Below are 18,602 nucleotides of genomic sequence, written 5' to 3' on the forward strand. Positions count from 1 at the left end.
TTGATGCTTAACCGCGGAGTTGTAAGTTACGGCTCGAAAGAAAATAACACCAAATAACGGCCGGTGCCAGACCTGTAGGGTGGTAGTGGCGGCTGCTCTGAAGGCGGAGGAGGAGGAAAAAGGTGCTGGGCGGAAGAGAAACGTCCGGCTGTTAATGCTCGCTGCAGGGAGGGCAGAGCGGCGTCAGCCAAGAAAGATGTCCCGGTCAGCTAACGAGCTCAGCCTCGTATTTATCGAACGCCACTTTTAAGAACAATTTTGTGTCACTTTAAAGGACACATAAATTCGCAGAAAGGATTAAAAATAGTTTTCTGCTGAGGGCAACTACACCTCAGGTAATCCCTTTTTCAGAAATAAACCGCTTCCAGCTGTATATGAACTTTTACAGCAACACGACCTGTTTCGTGTGGTAAAATCACACCTTCTGTATAATAAAAAAACAGAGACCTATCCTAATAAACTATGCTCTGTGACAACCAATATGGAATACTCACACGTCAAAAAAGAAAAAAAAATTCAAATGGCACCAAGCACTATGCGACTTGACATCTGATGTCATCTGTCACCTAGACTTAGAACTACTTAAACCTGACTAACCTAAGGACATCACACACATCCATGCCCGAGCCCGGATCCGAACCTGCGACCGTAGCAGCAGCGCGGTTCCGGACTGAAGTGCCTAGAAGCGCTCGGCCACAGCGGCCGGCACTCACATGTCAGTAAACCATTTAAGCCCTGATATGGGAAGGAGGGAGACTTAACCTTCTCAAAATAAAATCCTGTTACCCACTTCAAGAAAACTGACCTGTTTATTTATTTATTTCGAGTCAAAAACATTACAACAATATTTACAATATATACAATATAACAAATCAGGTCAAATCATAAAAGAACAAACTAAACGGTATTAGCCCAAAATTGTGCAACGGCAGCAGCATTGTCTGAAACATCAACAAGCTCTTGTGTGGAACATGATACAGGACATCTAGGACAGTTAATTAAATGTTTGGTTGTCTGTTCTTCTCCGCAGTCACACAAGGTGGAAGATTCCTTCATGAAGCCCCATTTAAACAGGTTGTCCTTAGTTCGTCCGACGCCACTCCTGAGCCGATTTAGAGACTTCCACACTGTCCAGACTTGATTTCCACCAGGAGGAAGGGTCTCAGAAGGAGTCATCCAATCATTGCTGTCAGATTTTGCTGTCCACTGGGATAGTCTGGCTGCTCCAGTCCGACCGGTGAGGGGTGTAGTAGTTCTCATAAAGCTCCTCCTAGATTTGAGTCTACTAATTGGTGGCTGGTATCCATGTAGCAGGTGATCGGTGTTATGATCTGCTTTATGTCTCTCAAGTTTGGCTGCGACTTCACGCCTTATGTCTGGAGGAGCAATACCTGCTAGTTTATGGAGTTTATCAATAGGTGTAGCTTTGAGGCATCCCGTTACTGTCCTGCAGGTTTCGTTCAGTGCCACATCAACCTGCTTTGCATGAGATGACTTGTACCATACAGGACATGCGTATTCAGCTGCGGAATAGCACAAGGCCAAGGCTGATGTTCTTAGTAGTTTGGGATCTGCACCCCAAACGCTGCCAGTGAGCTTCCGCAGGATGTTGTTACGAGCAGCAACTTTCTGCTTAGTGTTAGTGCAGTGTTTTCTGTAGGTCAACGTTCGATCTAAGGTGACACCCAGATATTTGGGGTAGAAACAATGTTCAAGCTCTTGATCTTCCCAACACACTGTAAGTTTTCTGTAGGCCTCTCGATTGCGTAGGTGGAAAGCACAAACTTGAGTTTTAGTAGGGTTCGGTCTTAAGTTATTGACTCTGTAGTACTCAGATAGGTCCTTGAGAGCAACAGTAAGCTGGTTTTCTACTGTGTCAAAATCTCTGGCTTGTGTGACTAAGGCAAGATCATCTGCATAGATGAAACTCTTTGTAAGAGAAGGTTGAGGCTGGTCATTTGTAAATATGTTGAACAATATGGGGGAAAGGACACTACCCTGAGGCAAGCCATTCCTTTGACTTCTCCATCTACTCCTTCTTCCTTGGAACTCCACATAGAATCGCCGGTTTTCCAAAAGTGTCTGCACAGTTCTGGTGAAATTAATGTCTCTAGTGATGTAGTAGACTTTGTGCAATAATTGTCGATGTTGAATGGTGTCATATGCTGCTGTGAGATCCACGAAGACAGCCCCGGAAATGTATCCTTTTTCATATCCCTCTTCAATATGTTCAGTCAGATTAAGGACTTGTGCTGTACAATTCTTTCCAGGTCGGAAACCTGCTTGTTGAGGTATGAGTTGTTTTTCAACAATGGGAGTGAGTCTATTTAGTAACATTCTTTCATAGATTTTATACAAATGGCAAAGGAGCGAAATCGGTCGGTAGTTCTTGGGATCAGCTGCACCCTTTCCAGGTTTTAGTAAGGGAATAACTTTAGTTTTCCTCCAGATGGCAGGGATCTGTTTCCGCTTCAGGCAACCATTATAGAATTGTAGAAGCCATCTTTCCGTGATGGGACCAAAATGTTTAATTTGCTCAATCATTAGGTCGTCTAGACCAGGCGCTTTACTGACCTGTTGAAAAACTGACATGTTAAAAGTGCGTATACTTATTGTGAAAAGAGCAAAATAAGAAAACAAGAAAAGCTAAAGAGCTCCAGCTAGCAACAGTTGCGTCAATCATTCCCATGATATTTGGATGTTTGTAACTTTCCCCGCTATGTGTGTGGTCGCGCTAGCGCGTTCCGTGCCACACATGGCCCTGCACGACGAGACGGTTGCAGGGTTGTTGTCCGCTGCATTCTGGTATGGAATGAGTTTTCTTAACCATGGGCGTCCAATGTAGCTAGCTGGGGCTATTCGCCTTTTCGTTTTTTCTTATTTTGTTCTTTTCATTGTAGGTAAACGCGCTTTTAACACGCCAGATTTTAAACTGGTTAATTTTATCTATGACGATCCGCTTGCTGCAGGTAACAGTATTTTATTATGAAAAGATATTGTGTGTCTGTGTTACTCTGAGGTGAAGAGGTTAGAACATTTTGAAACTCTGGGGCGGTGCTTATCATTTAAGTTGCATCTCAGCTGACCCGACGTGGCTGAGTGCATACCGTTCTTCAATCTTCCCGTCAGGGCAAACACCTGCCGGTCCTCCACTTGGCAATCAGACACGCTGACCGCTCAGCTTCGGAGGCGGTTAGAATATTTTAAAATATAAATAAACGGGCTGTCAAAATAAAAGAATAAATAAACGTAGTACATCAGTCTGCTGTAGCGTGTGGTGTTGACGTCCCAATCTTCTTCTATTCAACATCAGTGGTGATCTTCACAGCACCTCAATCACACAATGCTGTATTCCGAAGGCTCCACCGATGGAGGATCATCGGTATCAGCCCGTAGCGTGTACAGAAATGATGAACTGGTTTAACAACTCCCTCAGTGCAAGGAATCCAGAGGCCCTTTTCATGTCCAGCCATACAGAAGAACCCTCACGTCTGTATGTGACAACCAGTTACGACTGTACAACGATCTCATCTAACTAATCTGGTACTTGGTCATTTCTCAAGTTCAAGTAACGATTTTTGTACGAGGGTCATTCACTAAGTAATTCAACACGTCTTTTTCTCGTCCAGTTTCGACTGTAAAAATGCGGAATTTTCCAGCTTCTGCTCCTATAGTTTAATGGAGTTCCAATAGATGGCCGTACTACATTTAGTCTTCAAAATGGCGTCTATAACGGAGGTGCGGTCCAAGCAGAGAGCTGTCACTGAGGTTCCTAGACCTGGTAGTGACCAGAAGTCATGTGACGGTCTTCTGGGATTCAGAAAGCGTTAGTCTGTGTGAAGTTCTCCCTCAGGGTGAAAGGTCCAACTCTGTGGTGTATTGTGCTACCCTCAGGAAACTGAAGAAATGACTTCAGCAAGTTAGGCGTCACAAAAATACAAACGAATATCTCCTTCTCCATGATATCGGAAGACCTCACCCGAGTGTAACTCACTGTTCTTACTCATTCAGCCTACAACCCTGACCCCGCACCTTCCGACAGCCATCTGTTGGTCCCAACGAAGGATGGCCCTGGTGGGCCCATCGCTAGCGACTGACCGTCGTGTCATCCTCTGTCTATGGGATGTAGGGGCATGTGGTCAGTACACCAATGTCTCTGTCCTTGTCGGATTTCTTGACCTTTGGACGACCACTCATTGGTCGATTAGCTTCTCAGTTGACCTCACGAAGATGAATACACTCTGTTCCAGTCCTCCCACCAAGGAAGAATCGATGGCCGTACCCGGGATCGAACCTTTGTCCTCTGCAGGACTGCTGGCCACACTGACCATTCAGTTTCAGAGAGCTTCAATATCATTCAGAGAGGCTGTAGCACGTACTGCGGACTAGAAGATGATCTCCATACTATTATACAGAAGCATCACTTTTCGAGTTGAAAGAAGATAGTACGACAGTTTGCAGCAGACGGATGCCGTTGAATTTTCCGTAGAGTTGACAGTCCTCTCTATAAGCTCCTTCTTTCAAGAGCAAGCTATTTTTTCTTTACTATATTCTCTAGCAAGTGTCATTGATCCATGAGGAGCCGGCCGCGGTGGCTGAGCGGTTCTAGGCGCTTCAGTCCGGAACCGCGCGACTGCTACGGTCGCAGGTTCGAATCCTGCCTCGGGAATGGATATGTGTGATGTCCTTAGGTTAGTTAGGTTTAAGTAGTTCTAAGTTCTAGGGGACTGATGACCTCAGATGTTAAGTCCCATAGTGCTCAGAGCCATTTGAACCATTTGATCCATGAGGAGTATCAGTCTAGTTGACACTATAGGTAATGGAATTTGCTGCCTTTCAACCGCAGGTTTCTCGAAAGTCCATGGAGAACGAAGAGATCCAAGCAAGTGACAACAGGCGCAGTACATGCTCACTTTCAAGAAAGGTTATAGAGAATATGCACATAACTATGGACATGATACCGAAATACCCTCTATAAGAACCAACGTGGATTTTGCAAACAGCGCTCTTGTCAGTCTCTGTTCGCTCTTTTCTTTTTGTATTGTTACCTGAGTGCTTGAGAGTAGTCAGAATTCTAAAAGCTGATGGACTCCCTGTTGATGAAGGGTGTTGAGAGGAAGCATTTGAGTTATCTGAGGGACCAGTTTACGGAACTCACTACCATGATTCTAAAAATGCCACCACTCGAGTTGATACAGTTAGAAAAACAGAAGACAATAAATTGGGACACGTCATCCTTTTAATCTACGACAAGACGAGAGAGAAAATAGAATCTGATACAGAGGTAACACGCTTTCTATCGTAGTAGGCGAGAAGGGTGGATTCTGCTCTAGACATAGGGCTGATTAGCCATAGACATTTTGTCTGTATATAAAACAGTTGACTAGCCATAGAGATTTTCCCAGAAAGTAAAACAGAAGTAGTATGATGCCGAAACATAGAGGTGATTCGCAAGTGTGCAGTTTATTACAACTCATACACACAGGAAGTGGTAGTACTTACCTGTTCACTCGTGCATGCACATTACAATGTTCACCTCAAGTAAGCGTTACATGTGTGGTATCGATAGCTACGATGCCACAACGTAGGTGCGCTCTCGTAGGTTGGAACTCCGAGAGAGGACGAACAACGCCGACCACAGCGCCCTCTAGCCGACGCTGTGGAGCTCGACGAGCACCGCTCCACATTCAGCCATTTGGTCAAGAGCAGACGACCAAGCAACTTAGTTTCTACTTGTAGGGGGGCTAGCCATTATAGACTTTGCCTTTGTAACTCCTAGTAACTGTTAGGTTCGATACATGAACGGCTTCGCACCTACGTGCTCATCTGTACGAAAAGTTAAGTAACGTGTTTGTATCTGTTTATACACCAGTAAAGGTGCTTTAACTTTACTTGCAGTACCAAAGTACTTCACCTTTTCCTGCTCCTACTCGCGTCCTTCACACTCGGCCTATTTTGCAGAAGCAGTTCACAGGAGCAGATCCACGCGCCGCCTATCCAGGCGGGATACAAAAACATGGAAATCAGGACACTGATAAAATACACTCCTGGAAATGGAAAAAAGAACACATTGACACCGGTGTGTCAGACCCACCATACTTGCTCCGGACACTGCGAGAGGGCTGTACAAGCAATGATCACACGCACGGCACAGCGGACACACCAGGAACCGCGGTGTTGGCCGTCGAATGGCGCTAGCTGCGCAGCATTTGTGCACCGCCGCCGTCAGTGTCAGCCAGTTTGCCGTGGCATACGGAGCTCCATCGCAGTCTTTAACACTGGTAGCATGCCGCGACAGCGTGGACGTGAACCGTATGTGCAGTTGACGCACTTTGAGCGAGGGCGTATAGTGGGCATGCGGGAGGCCGGGTGGACGTACCGCCGAATTGCTCAACACGTGGGGCGTGAGGTCTCCACAGTACATCGATGTTGTCGCCAGTGGTCGGCGGAAGGTGCACGTGCCCGTCGACCTGGGACCGGACCGCAGCGACGCACGGATGCACGCCAAGACCGTAGGATCCTACGCAGTGCCGTAGGGGACCGCACCGCCACTTCCCAGCAAATTAGGGACACTGTTGCTCCTGGGGTATCGGCGAGGACCATTCGCAACCGTCTCCATGAAGCTGGGCTACGGTCCCGCACACCGTTAGGCCGTCTTCCGCTCACGCCCCAACATCGTGCAGCCCGCCTCCAGTGGTGTCGCGACAGGCGTGAATGGAGGGACGAATGGAGACGTGTCGTCTTCAGCGATGAGAGTCGCTTCTGCCTTGGTGCCAATGATGGTCGTATGCGTGTTTGGCGCCGTGCAGGTGAGCGCCACAATCAGGACTGCATACGACCGAGGCACACAGGGCCAACACCCGGCATCATGGTGTGGGGAGCGATCTCCTACACTGGCCGTACACCACTGGTGATCGTCGAGGGGACACTGAATAGTGCACGGTACATCCAAACCGTCATCGAACCCATCGTTCTACCATTCCTAGACCGGCAAGGGAACTTGCTGTTCCAACAGGACAATGGACGTCCGCATGTATCCCGTGCCACCCAACGTGCTCTAGAAGGTGTAAGTCAACTACCCTGGCCAGCAAGATCTCCGGATCTGTCCCCCATTGAGCATGTTTGGGACTGGATGAAGCGTCGTCTCACGCGGTCTGCACGTCCAGCACGAACGCTGGTCCAACTGAGGCGCCAGGTGGAAATGGCATGGCAAGCCGTTCCACAGGACTACATCCAGCATCTCTACGATCGTCTCCATGGGAGAATAGCAGCCTGCATTGCTGCGAAAGGTGGATATACACTGTACTAGTGCCGACATTGTGCATGCTCTGTTGCCTGTGTCTATGTGCCTGTGGTTCTGTCAGTGTGATCATGTGATGTATCTGACCCCAGGAATGTGTCAATAAAGTTTCCCCTTCCTGGGACAATGAATTCACGGTGTTCTTATTTCAATTTCCAGGAGTGTATAAGTGAATGAACTTAAGGATACCTGAAGCATTGGCAGGAACAACGAAATAAGTAGCGGTTTTCAGAAGGAACAAAAATTATCAATGAAAGTAGTAATGCCTGTGATGAGCGGAAAGAATTTCATTGTGCATCGTGTGTTACCATCAGCGACTGCAATCATCCCATTCGGTTTATTCGTACACTGTCTCAAGAGGACGCTTTGCATGACCTGCATGTACAACAGGGTACACTCAGTGAAGCCTAGACCAACCAGCCGCCCATTCAATGCCTTAAGTATGCGGTTGACTGTCCCACCTACCTCAACCCTTCTTCAGAGCTCGGGGTCAACAGATGAATGACTGTTCTCTATAAAAACGCGCAGTGCTTTCGCGAAGAACAGTTCCTCTTCGTCGTTCTTCTATGCACTCCAGTAGTCATAGTTAGCCAACATGCCAGCAGCCTTCGTAGTTACAAGCAGCAGCATTGGGCAATGTCAGTGACAGTGAGACACTACGGCAACCAGGCGACAGTGGTTTCTGCCACTTTCAGAGATACGGCGATGATGGCCGTTGAAAACTCGATCACGCTATGTTGAAGAGGGGCCAGAATATTGTGGAATTATATCAACGAAACCGATTCCAATCAGATATAACTAATACACACACCTAAATGTGTTATTGTTGCTACAAATAAATAAAAACATGCGCTTTGCCATGATGGATGTACGAAAAAACGGGACAGTGGTCGGCGTCAGGGTAACCGAAGCTCGTTTCGAAGTGCGGGACATGCGGCATGATTTCATAACACCTTTTGAGTGCTTTTTTCAGTCAGCTTGCCGCCCAGACTTTGGGTATACATTGCCGCGGCAACCGCGATAATCGAGCACATCTCCTCGCGACATGATCGTATTGCTACCGCGACTAAACTTTGCACGTCTGACTCCAAGGTGATAGAGGTATGAACATGTTGTAAGTTAAGATCACGGCAGACTTCTACACCAATCTTCATGCACTATCAGCACAAAGTAGACGAGACGAGAGACTGCGTCAGAGTGGATTGTAGAGTGAACTTCCGCTATTTTTGTAACATATGTGGTGTGCCTCCACTGCCAGAAACATAGTCCGCACAGATAATCTACAGGTGAGGCTGTGCTGATCTCTTGCTCTGATTGTTTTCTGTGTGCGGGCCGACTTGTCCTATAAGCTCTGTGGTTAGCTAATCTATTGGGTGGCGTCCCGATGGGACTCAGAGAAAACATAAGTTTCTGTGACAATGTGACCACAAAGCAAATTTGAAGGAAACAGCTTCTCTTTTCTTTTAACGGTCCAGCTTAGGATTTTTTAATAACATACTTAGCGGGTATTAGAGACCTATTCTGACATCATCCAATCGCCCTGTACTTTAGCAACACATCGACGGGTCCAGAATCTCGAACCAAATTCATTTAACGGGGGAAATTTGCATATAAAATTTTTCAACTCTCTTAATACGCCCGCAATTGGCCAGTGATTGCGATCATTGGACTCGTAATTTCCCCCTCTGACTGAATTTGCTATTGGATTTTCAATTAACTGATTAAATCTGTACTGTCTCTTTGTATCGGCTGCACTTAACGGCTGCTAGGACCTCCACACATATGTGGGAGGTGCCCTTAAAACGTGTATGATTTATAAATTGTCCAGAAAAAAAGCTTTCAGACAACATTTAAACATGCTACGCTACATGTCGGATACTCTATGTTATTGGAAAATAATCAATAGTATACATCTAATGCATTTCTGAGCCTCTGATACCAGCAGTTTTCGTTGTAGTATTGTAATTATAAACATTATTATTCATCGAAATCGTATTTGATTATTTGTGAGCAATCAACACTTTCTGTATGATAACTTACCACAAAAAATAATGCCATGAGGCAGTAACTGGTTGATATATGAGAAATATGTGAAAGAGCTGATTTGTTTGCATATGAATCTATGACGTGAAGTTGCTGAAGTTTGCATTTCTTCCTGTTCGAACGTTCATCAGTATATACGAATCCAAAAATTGGATATAGGCCTATTCTACAGTATTGGTAAGTTCCTGAGCACGTGATCCTGAGCAGCATGGTCCGGCGCTAAGACGTGGACTCGAGCTGCGAAGGGCGGCGGTTCAGGTCCTCGTTCGGCCACCCAGATTTAGGTTTTCTGTGGACTCCCTAAATCGCTTAAGGCAAACGCTGCGGTGGTTCCTCTGATAGGGCCAGTCGATTTCCTTCCCCAAGTCTCTTCTGAACTCATAGTCGCCGGGACATGAATCTTGATTTTCCTTCATTCGTTTCACTAATGTGCTACTTAAATGTTCTGTGCTGCATTAAGTGTTGTTCTGTTTGTAGCTCACAACTGAAGATAATTTCATTATATTTTTAGAAAGTGAAGAGTGTCCATTTAGTGATGCTCACTTAACAAATCACGGGAAAGACAGCCGGCCGCGGTGGTCTAGCGGTTCTAGGCGCGCCGTCCGGAACCGCGCGACTGCTACGGTCGCAGGTTCGAATCCTGCCTCGGGAATGGATGTGTGTGGTGTCCTTAGGTTAGTTAGGTTTAAGTAGTTCTAAGTTCTAGGGGACTGATGACCACAGATGTTAAGTCCCATAGTGCTCAGAACCATTTGAACCATTTTTGAACGGGAAAGACATTACTGACAGGAACAGTGTATCATCTTGGATCGTCGGCATGATTTCACGCTACTCCTAATCATGTTGTAGGACGCCAAGATAGTTAACAGATCAATCAATGCTTACTTCCTTCCAGGCTCCTGGAGGTATTCTATTCGAGTTGTTTTATCTCGACATTTAAGTTTAGGGTACAGCGGGGCTATTCCACCCAAGGGGCTAATCCGCCTGAAGTAGGAAATGTCGGAACAGTGCGCTAGTTCCTCACAGAATGAAGGCCGTCAAAAAATGGTTCAAATAGCTCTGAGCGCTATGGGACTTAACATCTGAGTTCATCAGTCCCCTAGAACTTAGAACTACTTAAACCTAACTAACCTAAAGACATAAGACACATCCATGGCTGAGGCGTAGTGATTTATCACTTCGAAGACCACAAGGCCTGTCAAAAGCTAGAGCGAAGGGGAAGAATAAGCAGGCTGTGACCGCATTTTTCGATATGTATATGAATTTGCTTGAGCAGATTGGAGTTTATGGTAAGCCTCATCTCATCTTCAGTGTTGACAAGACGGATTTCTCCCTTAATAATTCCCCACCTAAAATAGTGACAACAAAAGTTACCACAGACTTATTGAAGATAACAAACGTGTAGAGTGGGAAAGTGTCACTATTATAGCTTGCTGCAGTGCTAGTGGCTTTTTTATTCCTCCCTTAGCTATCTTCAAACGTGTTCTATTTAGAGAAGTTGTAACGTTGTTGCTTTGATTTGTTATGAAAGCGGTGCTGCTATTCAAGACCATAAAAGTGGGTTAAAGCTGTGAGCTGTCTGGGGAAGTTAACGTTGCATTACTGAGCAACTGTTTCACCAGGTATCCAGTCTAGCTTACCAAATTCCCAATCACACTAACATTAATTATAATCTTTTAATCGTCATACGAAAACCGGTGATATATATATATATAAAAAGAGATTTTAAATAAAAAGAAATAAATCAGTTTATATTTGGAAATTTATTTTAACATTGATCATTGCAATTTCAGCATATTAAATTTGAGTCATAACTAAGCTGGTGCCTTATTTAGGTCTGTGAAAATGTGAGTTTGTAATCTTACGGAACACATCAAATAGGGATTGGGAGACTACATGCAACACTGCATTCATAAAATAACACACGAAGAACGTTGTAACATATCCAAGAGGAAATTAACCACAACCAACCGATTCAATTTTCACCCAAAGAAGTTACGTTCGTAGCGCAATCCTGTCCGTCATGTAATTACCACACACTGGTATACTAAATTCATTCTAACTCCCTGTGAAATCTTCCCGAAAAGAATAGCTGAGGGCTACTTTGATGATTACACCACATGCTTCACGTGGTCAACTTGGTTTACACAAAGAGTGTAACTCTACAATAATTTTGATAATTAAAATAAATTACATCGAAACTCAATTTACAAAAGAAAAACCTCGAAATGGTTACTATCGTCTTACTATTAACCTGATGGGTCAAACAATTGTATAAGCACGTGGTACTGGTCTCTCAAAGTACACCCCACGTGGGTTGAACATAAAGAAAAGTTGCTATATTGAAAAATATTGTCAAGACGAGACGTTATAATCTCACGCACATTCGCATTTAAGATTGATGAACTTAGTTAGAGTTACGGATAAACATGTGGTTCCGCTTTACTCACAAAGTAGTGACAAAGCAACTACCGGAATATTATTCTGAACTTCACACTCGAATCACACTGCGTTGCAATTTAAGATAACATTAGATATTTTAGAGCTAAACCTGAAATAAAGGTGATTAAATTTTCAGTTAGGCTGAACTTAAGAAATCCATTGTCCTACGGACTTAGCAGACACGCGCTTAGCCGGAGATCTTACCACTTCAGACGCTCGCCACGGACAGACTGCCGTGGATCCCTTCCTGAGGGGTGGCTCACAAATACAAACGGAAGTGACCAGAGAGGCAGCTTCCTATACCAACATGACAAGGGACGGACAGGACCATACTAAGGATATAAACCTCTTTGCTTTTAGAAAGCGTAGCTACCTGTTCCGACGTTGGTCCTACTGTTCTCTAGCAGACAGACTTGTCTGCTACCCTCAAGCATGCAACTAGAAATACATTTGCTCATTCATTCTTTCACACAGAAGGGAAGGGGGATGACAGTATCTTATCATATACAGTATATGAAAGAAAGCGGATGTAGGTTCCGTATGAGACTGTGTGACATGAATTACATATAAACTGCGTTTTAAAGTGTAGTAGTGTGACAGATCGTTCTTGTTTCTGTGTAAAATTAACACGTTTCACTGCTCAGTCTCCTCCCAGATAGTCAGAAACACCACAGTAAATTTAGAAGAGGAATTTATGCCGTAAATGACAACAGATTTAAGAAATTAACATGAAAGGAATCCAACAGAGACCTTTCAAGGTATACAAACATCTCCTACCAGTGGGTTCAGAAGCCACAGTGTCTGATTCTGAGTATGTGAACGAACATTCAATATCAGAAGGTGTAACCAAGTTTAACTTCGGAGGAGAGCTTGAAATAAAGCTGCCACCGTTGAAAGTGTTGTTAAAGATTCTTTTGGTTGTTTCATCTTAGATAGACCTATTTTGCGCGATCATGGATGTGTTTCTGAACGCTGTCACTGATTTTAGTCAGATATCTTTACTAATGCTTCCGCATTGTTTCTGTGCCTAGTTTGACACTGAGGTGACAAAAGTCGTGGGGTAGCGATAAATATATATGAGATAGCGATAGAATTGCGTACGGAAGGTATAAAAGGGCGAGGAATTGGTGGAGTTATCATTTGTACTCAGGTAATTGATGTGGAAAGGTATCCGACGTATTATGGCCGCACTATGGTAATTAATAGACTTTGAATAAAGAAAGGTAGTTGGAGCTAGACGAATGAGACAGTCCCTTTCGGAAAACGTTAGGGAATTTAAGATTTCGAGATCCACATTGTCAAGAGTGTGGCGAGACTACCAGGATTCAGGCACTGCATCTCACGAAGTACAACGCGGTGCCCATCTGCCTTCACTTAACGACAGCCGGCCGCGGTGGCCGAGCGGTTCTAGGCGCTTCAGTCCAGAACCGCGAGACTACTACGGTCGCATGTCCGGATCCTGCCTCCGCCATGGATGTCTGTGATGTGCTTAGGTTAGTTAGTTTTAAGTAGTTCTGAGTTCTAGGGGACTGATGACCTCGGATGTTAAGCTCCATAGTGCTCAGAGCCATTTGAACCATTTTTGACGACCGAGAGCATCGACGTTTGAGTGTAGTTGTCAGTGCTGACAGACAAGCAACAGTGTATGAAATAAGCGCAGAAATCATGTGGGACGTAAGACGAACGTATCCGATAGGACAGTACGGCGAAATTTGGCGTTAATGGGCTATGGGAGCAGACTACCGGCGCGAATATCTTTGGCAACAGCATGGAATCGCCTGCTGCGCCACTCCTGGACTAGTGATCATAACGGTTGGACCCTAGACGATTGGAAAACCGTCTCGTCAGTTGAGTTCCGATTTCAGTTGGTAATAGCTGATGGTAGGGTGCAAGTGTAGCACAGACTCTATGAAACCATAAACGCAAGTTGTCAACAAGGCATTGTGCAAACTAGCGGTGGCTCCACAATGGTGTGGGCTATGTTTACATGGAATAGACCGAGTCCTCTGGTCCAACTAAACGGCTAATTTAGTGAAATGATTATGTTCGGCTACCTGGAGACCATTTACAATCATTCATGGACTCATGTCAAAACCACTCTCTGTTCAATGAGAAACTTCCTGCTTGTTTTTAACATTCCCCACATATCAGTATTTTACACAAAACGAAAGATCAACGCGAAACCGACCGCATGCTCAAAAGAAGTTTGCATGTTATTATATATACAGTCAGCCATTGGGTGCGTCAACGTGTTCTGTTTCCTACATAGCCAGGTTTCTTATGTATTTTTATGGAGGCAAGCATCTTCTCCTGTTGCAGTTTGCAACGAACCCAAAGACGTTTATTTCGCTGGGAATTTCATTCGAAAGAGTGTTCTACAGGCCATCGTAGCTCGTTGTCCGTTAAGTTAAGTCTTAACAAAAAAGCTCTCATAGAGAACGGCTACATTGCCCCTTTTTCACAATTAAATGTTAACAATTGTACAATTAATTTACATCTCAAACTATTTATGTTGCTAATTATAATTCTGTGTTTGTTACAGGCAGCTTTGTACTGTGGGATGTAAACCAGGATATGAAGGTGAGTGTACTGCTCTACATCAATATATAGATTCCAAGTCATTGTATAACGCATAATGCACAATGCTTCGTAGCAATATTCGTGATTTTTTGGCCTTTTCCATTAACGTGTGGAGAGAAGGAAAAATGACTGACCATATGCCTCAGTGTGTAGCCAAGTCTTCCTAACGTCGTTCTCATGATCCATACCTGAGATACGAGAGATTGAATTGTTCATAGTCTTTCTCGAATAGCTAATATTGAAATATGCTCAAGAGCGTGTCATGGGGTCAATGTCGCTTTCTTCCAAAGATTCCCACTTAAGACCTATGTATATGTCCATTAAACTTGCATTACGACAATACCAGCATGTTTCTGCATTACTGCGACGTTTGCTGTCGTGTCGGAAACGGGAAAGGTATTCCAAAGATGGTAACACTAACGCCCTGTGCTCGTTTCCTTTGGAATTACATTTCTCCAGAACCCTACAAACAAATCCACGTTATTTATTCGCCTATTTTACTAAGCTTTTTTAAAGTTCGAACCTTTTTCGTAGCAACTTGTAGTGATGCGCACGAGATATTGACTGCTGTACTTTTAAACGGATACTGCCGGATTCACTGTCTTTATAGCGGCTCATAACTTGCATTTCTCCACATTTAAAGAAAGATGTTTGGCCGATCTATCGATTCCACGGTCACCGGTATTTCAGGCTGGGACGGGTGGATGAATGGGGCGTGATGGGTCAAATGGCATGTCAGACCGACCATATAATAAGAGCAACCATACTTGCTTGTTCCGGGAGCGGTAGAAAATCTCGAACATGACAACAATCTTAACAATTAGGCGGAAAGCCTCAGTGTAAAGTGATATTGGATTCTCGTGCTGCGGCGAACGGCCGTTGCAGGCAGCAAGCCGCAGACGTACGTGCAATGACAAGCCAGAACATTATGATCACTGCTCATCGTGACGTTGGATACCACCAGGTGGCGCTGCGGTCACATGAGGCGGTAACAAAAGTATTTAAGCAGAGCACACAGGTACAGGGCATTACCCTAACGAAGATATGACTGCAAAAGGGGAAATCCATTGAAACAAGCACTTTGGCAATGAGCACACTATTACTACCCAGAGCCTGTGAAAGTGTATCTCGAAGACGACGGAGCTGGTCGAATGTACACTTGCTGACGTCGCGAGCATCTACGGAAAGAGATAGGTCAGTGAAACTACCACTACGCGCTAAATGGGTCCTCGACTCTTCACAGAACGTGGGGTTTGGAGGCTTGTCTGCTCGGTAAAGTAGGGCAGATGGTGATCTGTGACATCTCTGCTGAAAGAACTCAGTGCTGGTGCACACACATGTGTTTCGGAGCACACCTTTCATCGTACATAGTTGAACATGGAGCTTCGCAGCAAACCACCTCTATGTGTTCACATGTTGGCCCAACGACATCGTAATTACGACTGCAGTGAAACGAGACCATGGGGATTCAATCGTCGATCAATGAAAACCTGTCTGCTCGTCAGGTCAATCATATTTTTGTTACACTAGGGCGATGGTCGTCTCCACAAACGCCATCATCGACGTGAACGGTGGCTCGAAACATGCCGAGCGCCAGGGATGCAGGCTGGTGGGAGCAGTATTGTGTGTACTACGAGAGATATTTTCCTGCGCTTGCGTGGAACCTGTGATAGCAGTCGAACCACCCACATTTCTTCATGCTTGATGTCTTCCCCGACGGCACTCTCATGTGTCATCAGTATAACTGTCCGTGTCTCTGAGCCAGAACCGTGCTCCAGGTGGGTGGTTTGAGGAACGTTACAGCGAACTTCCGTTGCTGTCTCTGTGACCAAATTCACTTGATGTAAATCCTACGAAACCCATTTGGATCGCTATCGGGCGGCATCTCCACGTACGCGGATCAGCGGCCCGTTATTTACGCAAATTACATGACCTGTCCGTAGACATCTGTGGCAAACCTACCAAAAAATTGTCGGATCCCAGATACGTAGAATCAGTGATGTATTTCGTTCTAAAGACAGGCAACCAAGTTATTAAGCAGGTAGTCATAATGGTTTTGCTCATTAGTGTATAATCTTTGGAAGCGAGTTTTAGCAATGGAGGTTGAACTTTTAATAATGCCGGCCAGTAGACCTGGCGAAACGACAGGAAAATCTGTAAAAAAACGGCTACCGAAATTCTGAGACAGAAACCAACAGGCAATACTTTACCAAGTGACGGCGAAGGCCTCAAGCGTTTTGGGTTTGAAGTACTAATTCTTGGAAGATCAGCCTTTTCTCCAGATTTAGTACCTTCAGCTCATTCCTACACCCAAGGGAATCAGGGGTTGGGAAAATTTTCGTCTCATTGACGAGGTTACAATAGTGGAAGAAATGTATTTTTGAGACGTCTGCATCTACACTCCGCAAACCGCATGGTGGCTTGTGGTGGAGGCTATACTGTAAACTGCTGTTACTTTCCTCATATTTTTTATTCCAGTGGCGATTGGTCTGCTAGAGGAACGACTATTGTTAAGCCTACGTGTGTGCTCGAATCTCTCTCATTCTGTTTCAACGGTCTTCTCAAGAGCTGTAAGCAGAAAAAAGGCAATGTAATGGTTGACACTTTTAGGAATGTACACTCTCGAAATTTCTACTGTGAACCACATCGTGATCTGCTTTATGTACAATTGCTTTTATGCGATACTTCCACTTTAAATTGTTCTGTACACATACTCCTAAATATATAATAGATTGCTCTGAAATCGTGTAATCATACAAATAGTGTCTTTTTATTTTCTCTCAATATGTTCCACTTCTTTATGTTGGAGGATCAACTGCCAATAGCTTTGAGAGGTGTCTACCCTTTCCAGTTAGCCACATCTCACCCTTGACCGGAGATGGATTGGAGTAATATGTTAATGACAGATAAAATGTGACAGAAACATTTAGAATCATACTTTCGGATAAGGCAGTGATTGCAGTAGCAATACTAGCTATATATGCTTGTTCTTTCTTCATTGAAATCCTGTAGTTGGGGGTGTCAAAGGAGGGCTACACCATCCGGGGCAGATGAGAACAAGGCAGCGAGTTGGGACGCAAACTGTGTCTTTTTCATAGATGGGCCGTGAACTCACTACAGGGAGAAAGTGGCAAACGGGCTACCAGGCGTTGGATCTCGGTCGCTCCTGGCGTAGGACAATGTGGCGGGACGCAGTTACGATGGTAAAAATGCGAACCCCACATTATTCTTCCCAGGTCAGCCTGTGGACAGCATAGAACGTCCGCTGGTGAACGAGAGAAACACGCCGATGGCGTGGTGCTATTCTCGGCTTGCAGGAGTACACCACCGACGCTGCCATTGCTGCGTGGCTGGTGACTCTCCCAGCCAACGCTGAGAGAGCACAAACTATTTTTTCCTTCCTGTTTCCTCCCAGTGGCGAGATCGCACTGACAGGAAGAACACGCCTTGCCATTGGTAGAAGTGTTGTGAAGTCCGCCCTGAGTTCCATTTCCCGAGCCCGGATGGGCGCTAAAGAAGTGGATTGGTTGAGAAATTTTTATGAAACCGATGGAGGGAGCAGGAGAGACTTTATAAAATTAGACTAACGCACAATGTTGGCGGCAAAGCGGGAGATTGATTACAATGTTAAAGCCCCTTGAAAAAGTGCTTTGAAAAGTTGGCATTCGAGCAGGCGAATAAGTAAGATGCAGCGAGACGCAGGATGAGGATATCTAAGCAACATTTGGAGTCGGAGGACGTCAGCAGAGCGCACACACGACCGGCAGTGAGGGTGGGCCATCCCAAGTTATGACGGTCTGACACCAGCCAGCCAGCACAGGTCGTCCATGGTAAGATTACATCGCTGCAGCAGCACACCAAGGACAGATGGGGACGCTAGTTCGTTCGTTTCAATAAAAGTGGCGGCGTCTCGAACGGTTGCTCAGCTTTACTATCAGAATTGTCTTCATTTGTTGTTCATTCCTTTCCATGCAATCATTTCATACCTAACATACGACTTCACACTTATTCAAGTACGATAGTGCCAACCACTGGCGACGAGTATTAATGTAACTTGTCTTATACGCTCCAAGGAGAAGAAAAAAAAACTAAATAAATAAAATTAAAAAGCCGACGCACGGCGAAGGACTTATCCGAATGGGATTCAAAGCGGTAAATGTGATGTACATGTGCAGACAAGCAAATGATTACAATTTCAGAAGAATAGGATGATTTATTCAAGAGAAAGATATTCACA

General features: G+C 44.9%; 1 protein-coding gene across 1 annotated transcript in view; it reads left to right on the plus strand.

Annotated features, from left to right (window-relative positions):
• The window catches only part of LOC126263436 (uncharacterized), a 794,389-nt gene that overhangs the window by 355,938 nt on the left and 419,849 nt on the right, over positions 1-18,602 (plus strand). Inside the window, exon 3 of the mRNA XM_049960528.1 lies at positions 14,328-14,365. Coding sequence (XP_049816485.1) covers positions 14,328-14,365 — 38 coding nt within the window. The remainder of the gene's footprint in view (positions 1-14,327; positions 14,366-18,602) is intronic.

This window comes from Schistocerca nitens, chromosome 6, assembly GCF_023898315.1.
Source record: "Schistocerca nitens isolate TAMUIC-IGC-003100 chromosome 6, iqSchNite1.1, whole genome shotgun sequence".
Taxonomy (NCBI): Eukaryota; Metazoa; Arthropoda; class Insecta; order Orthoptera; family Acrididae; genus Schistocerca; species Schistocerca nitens.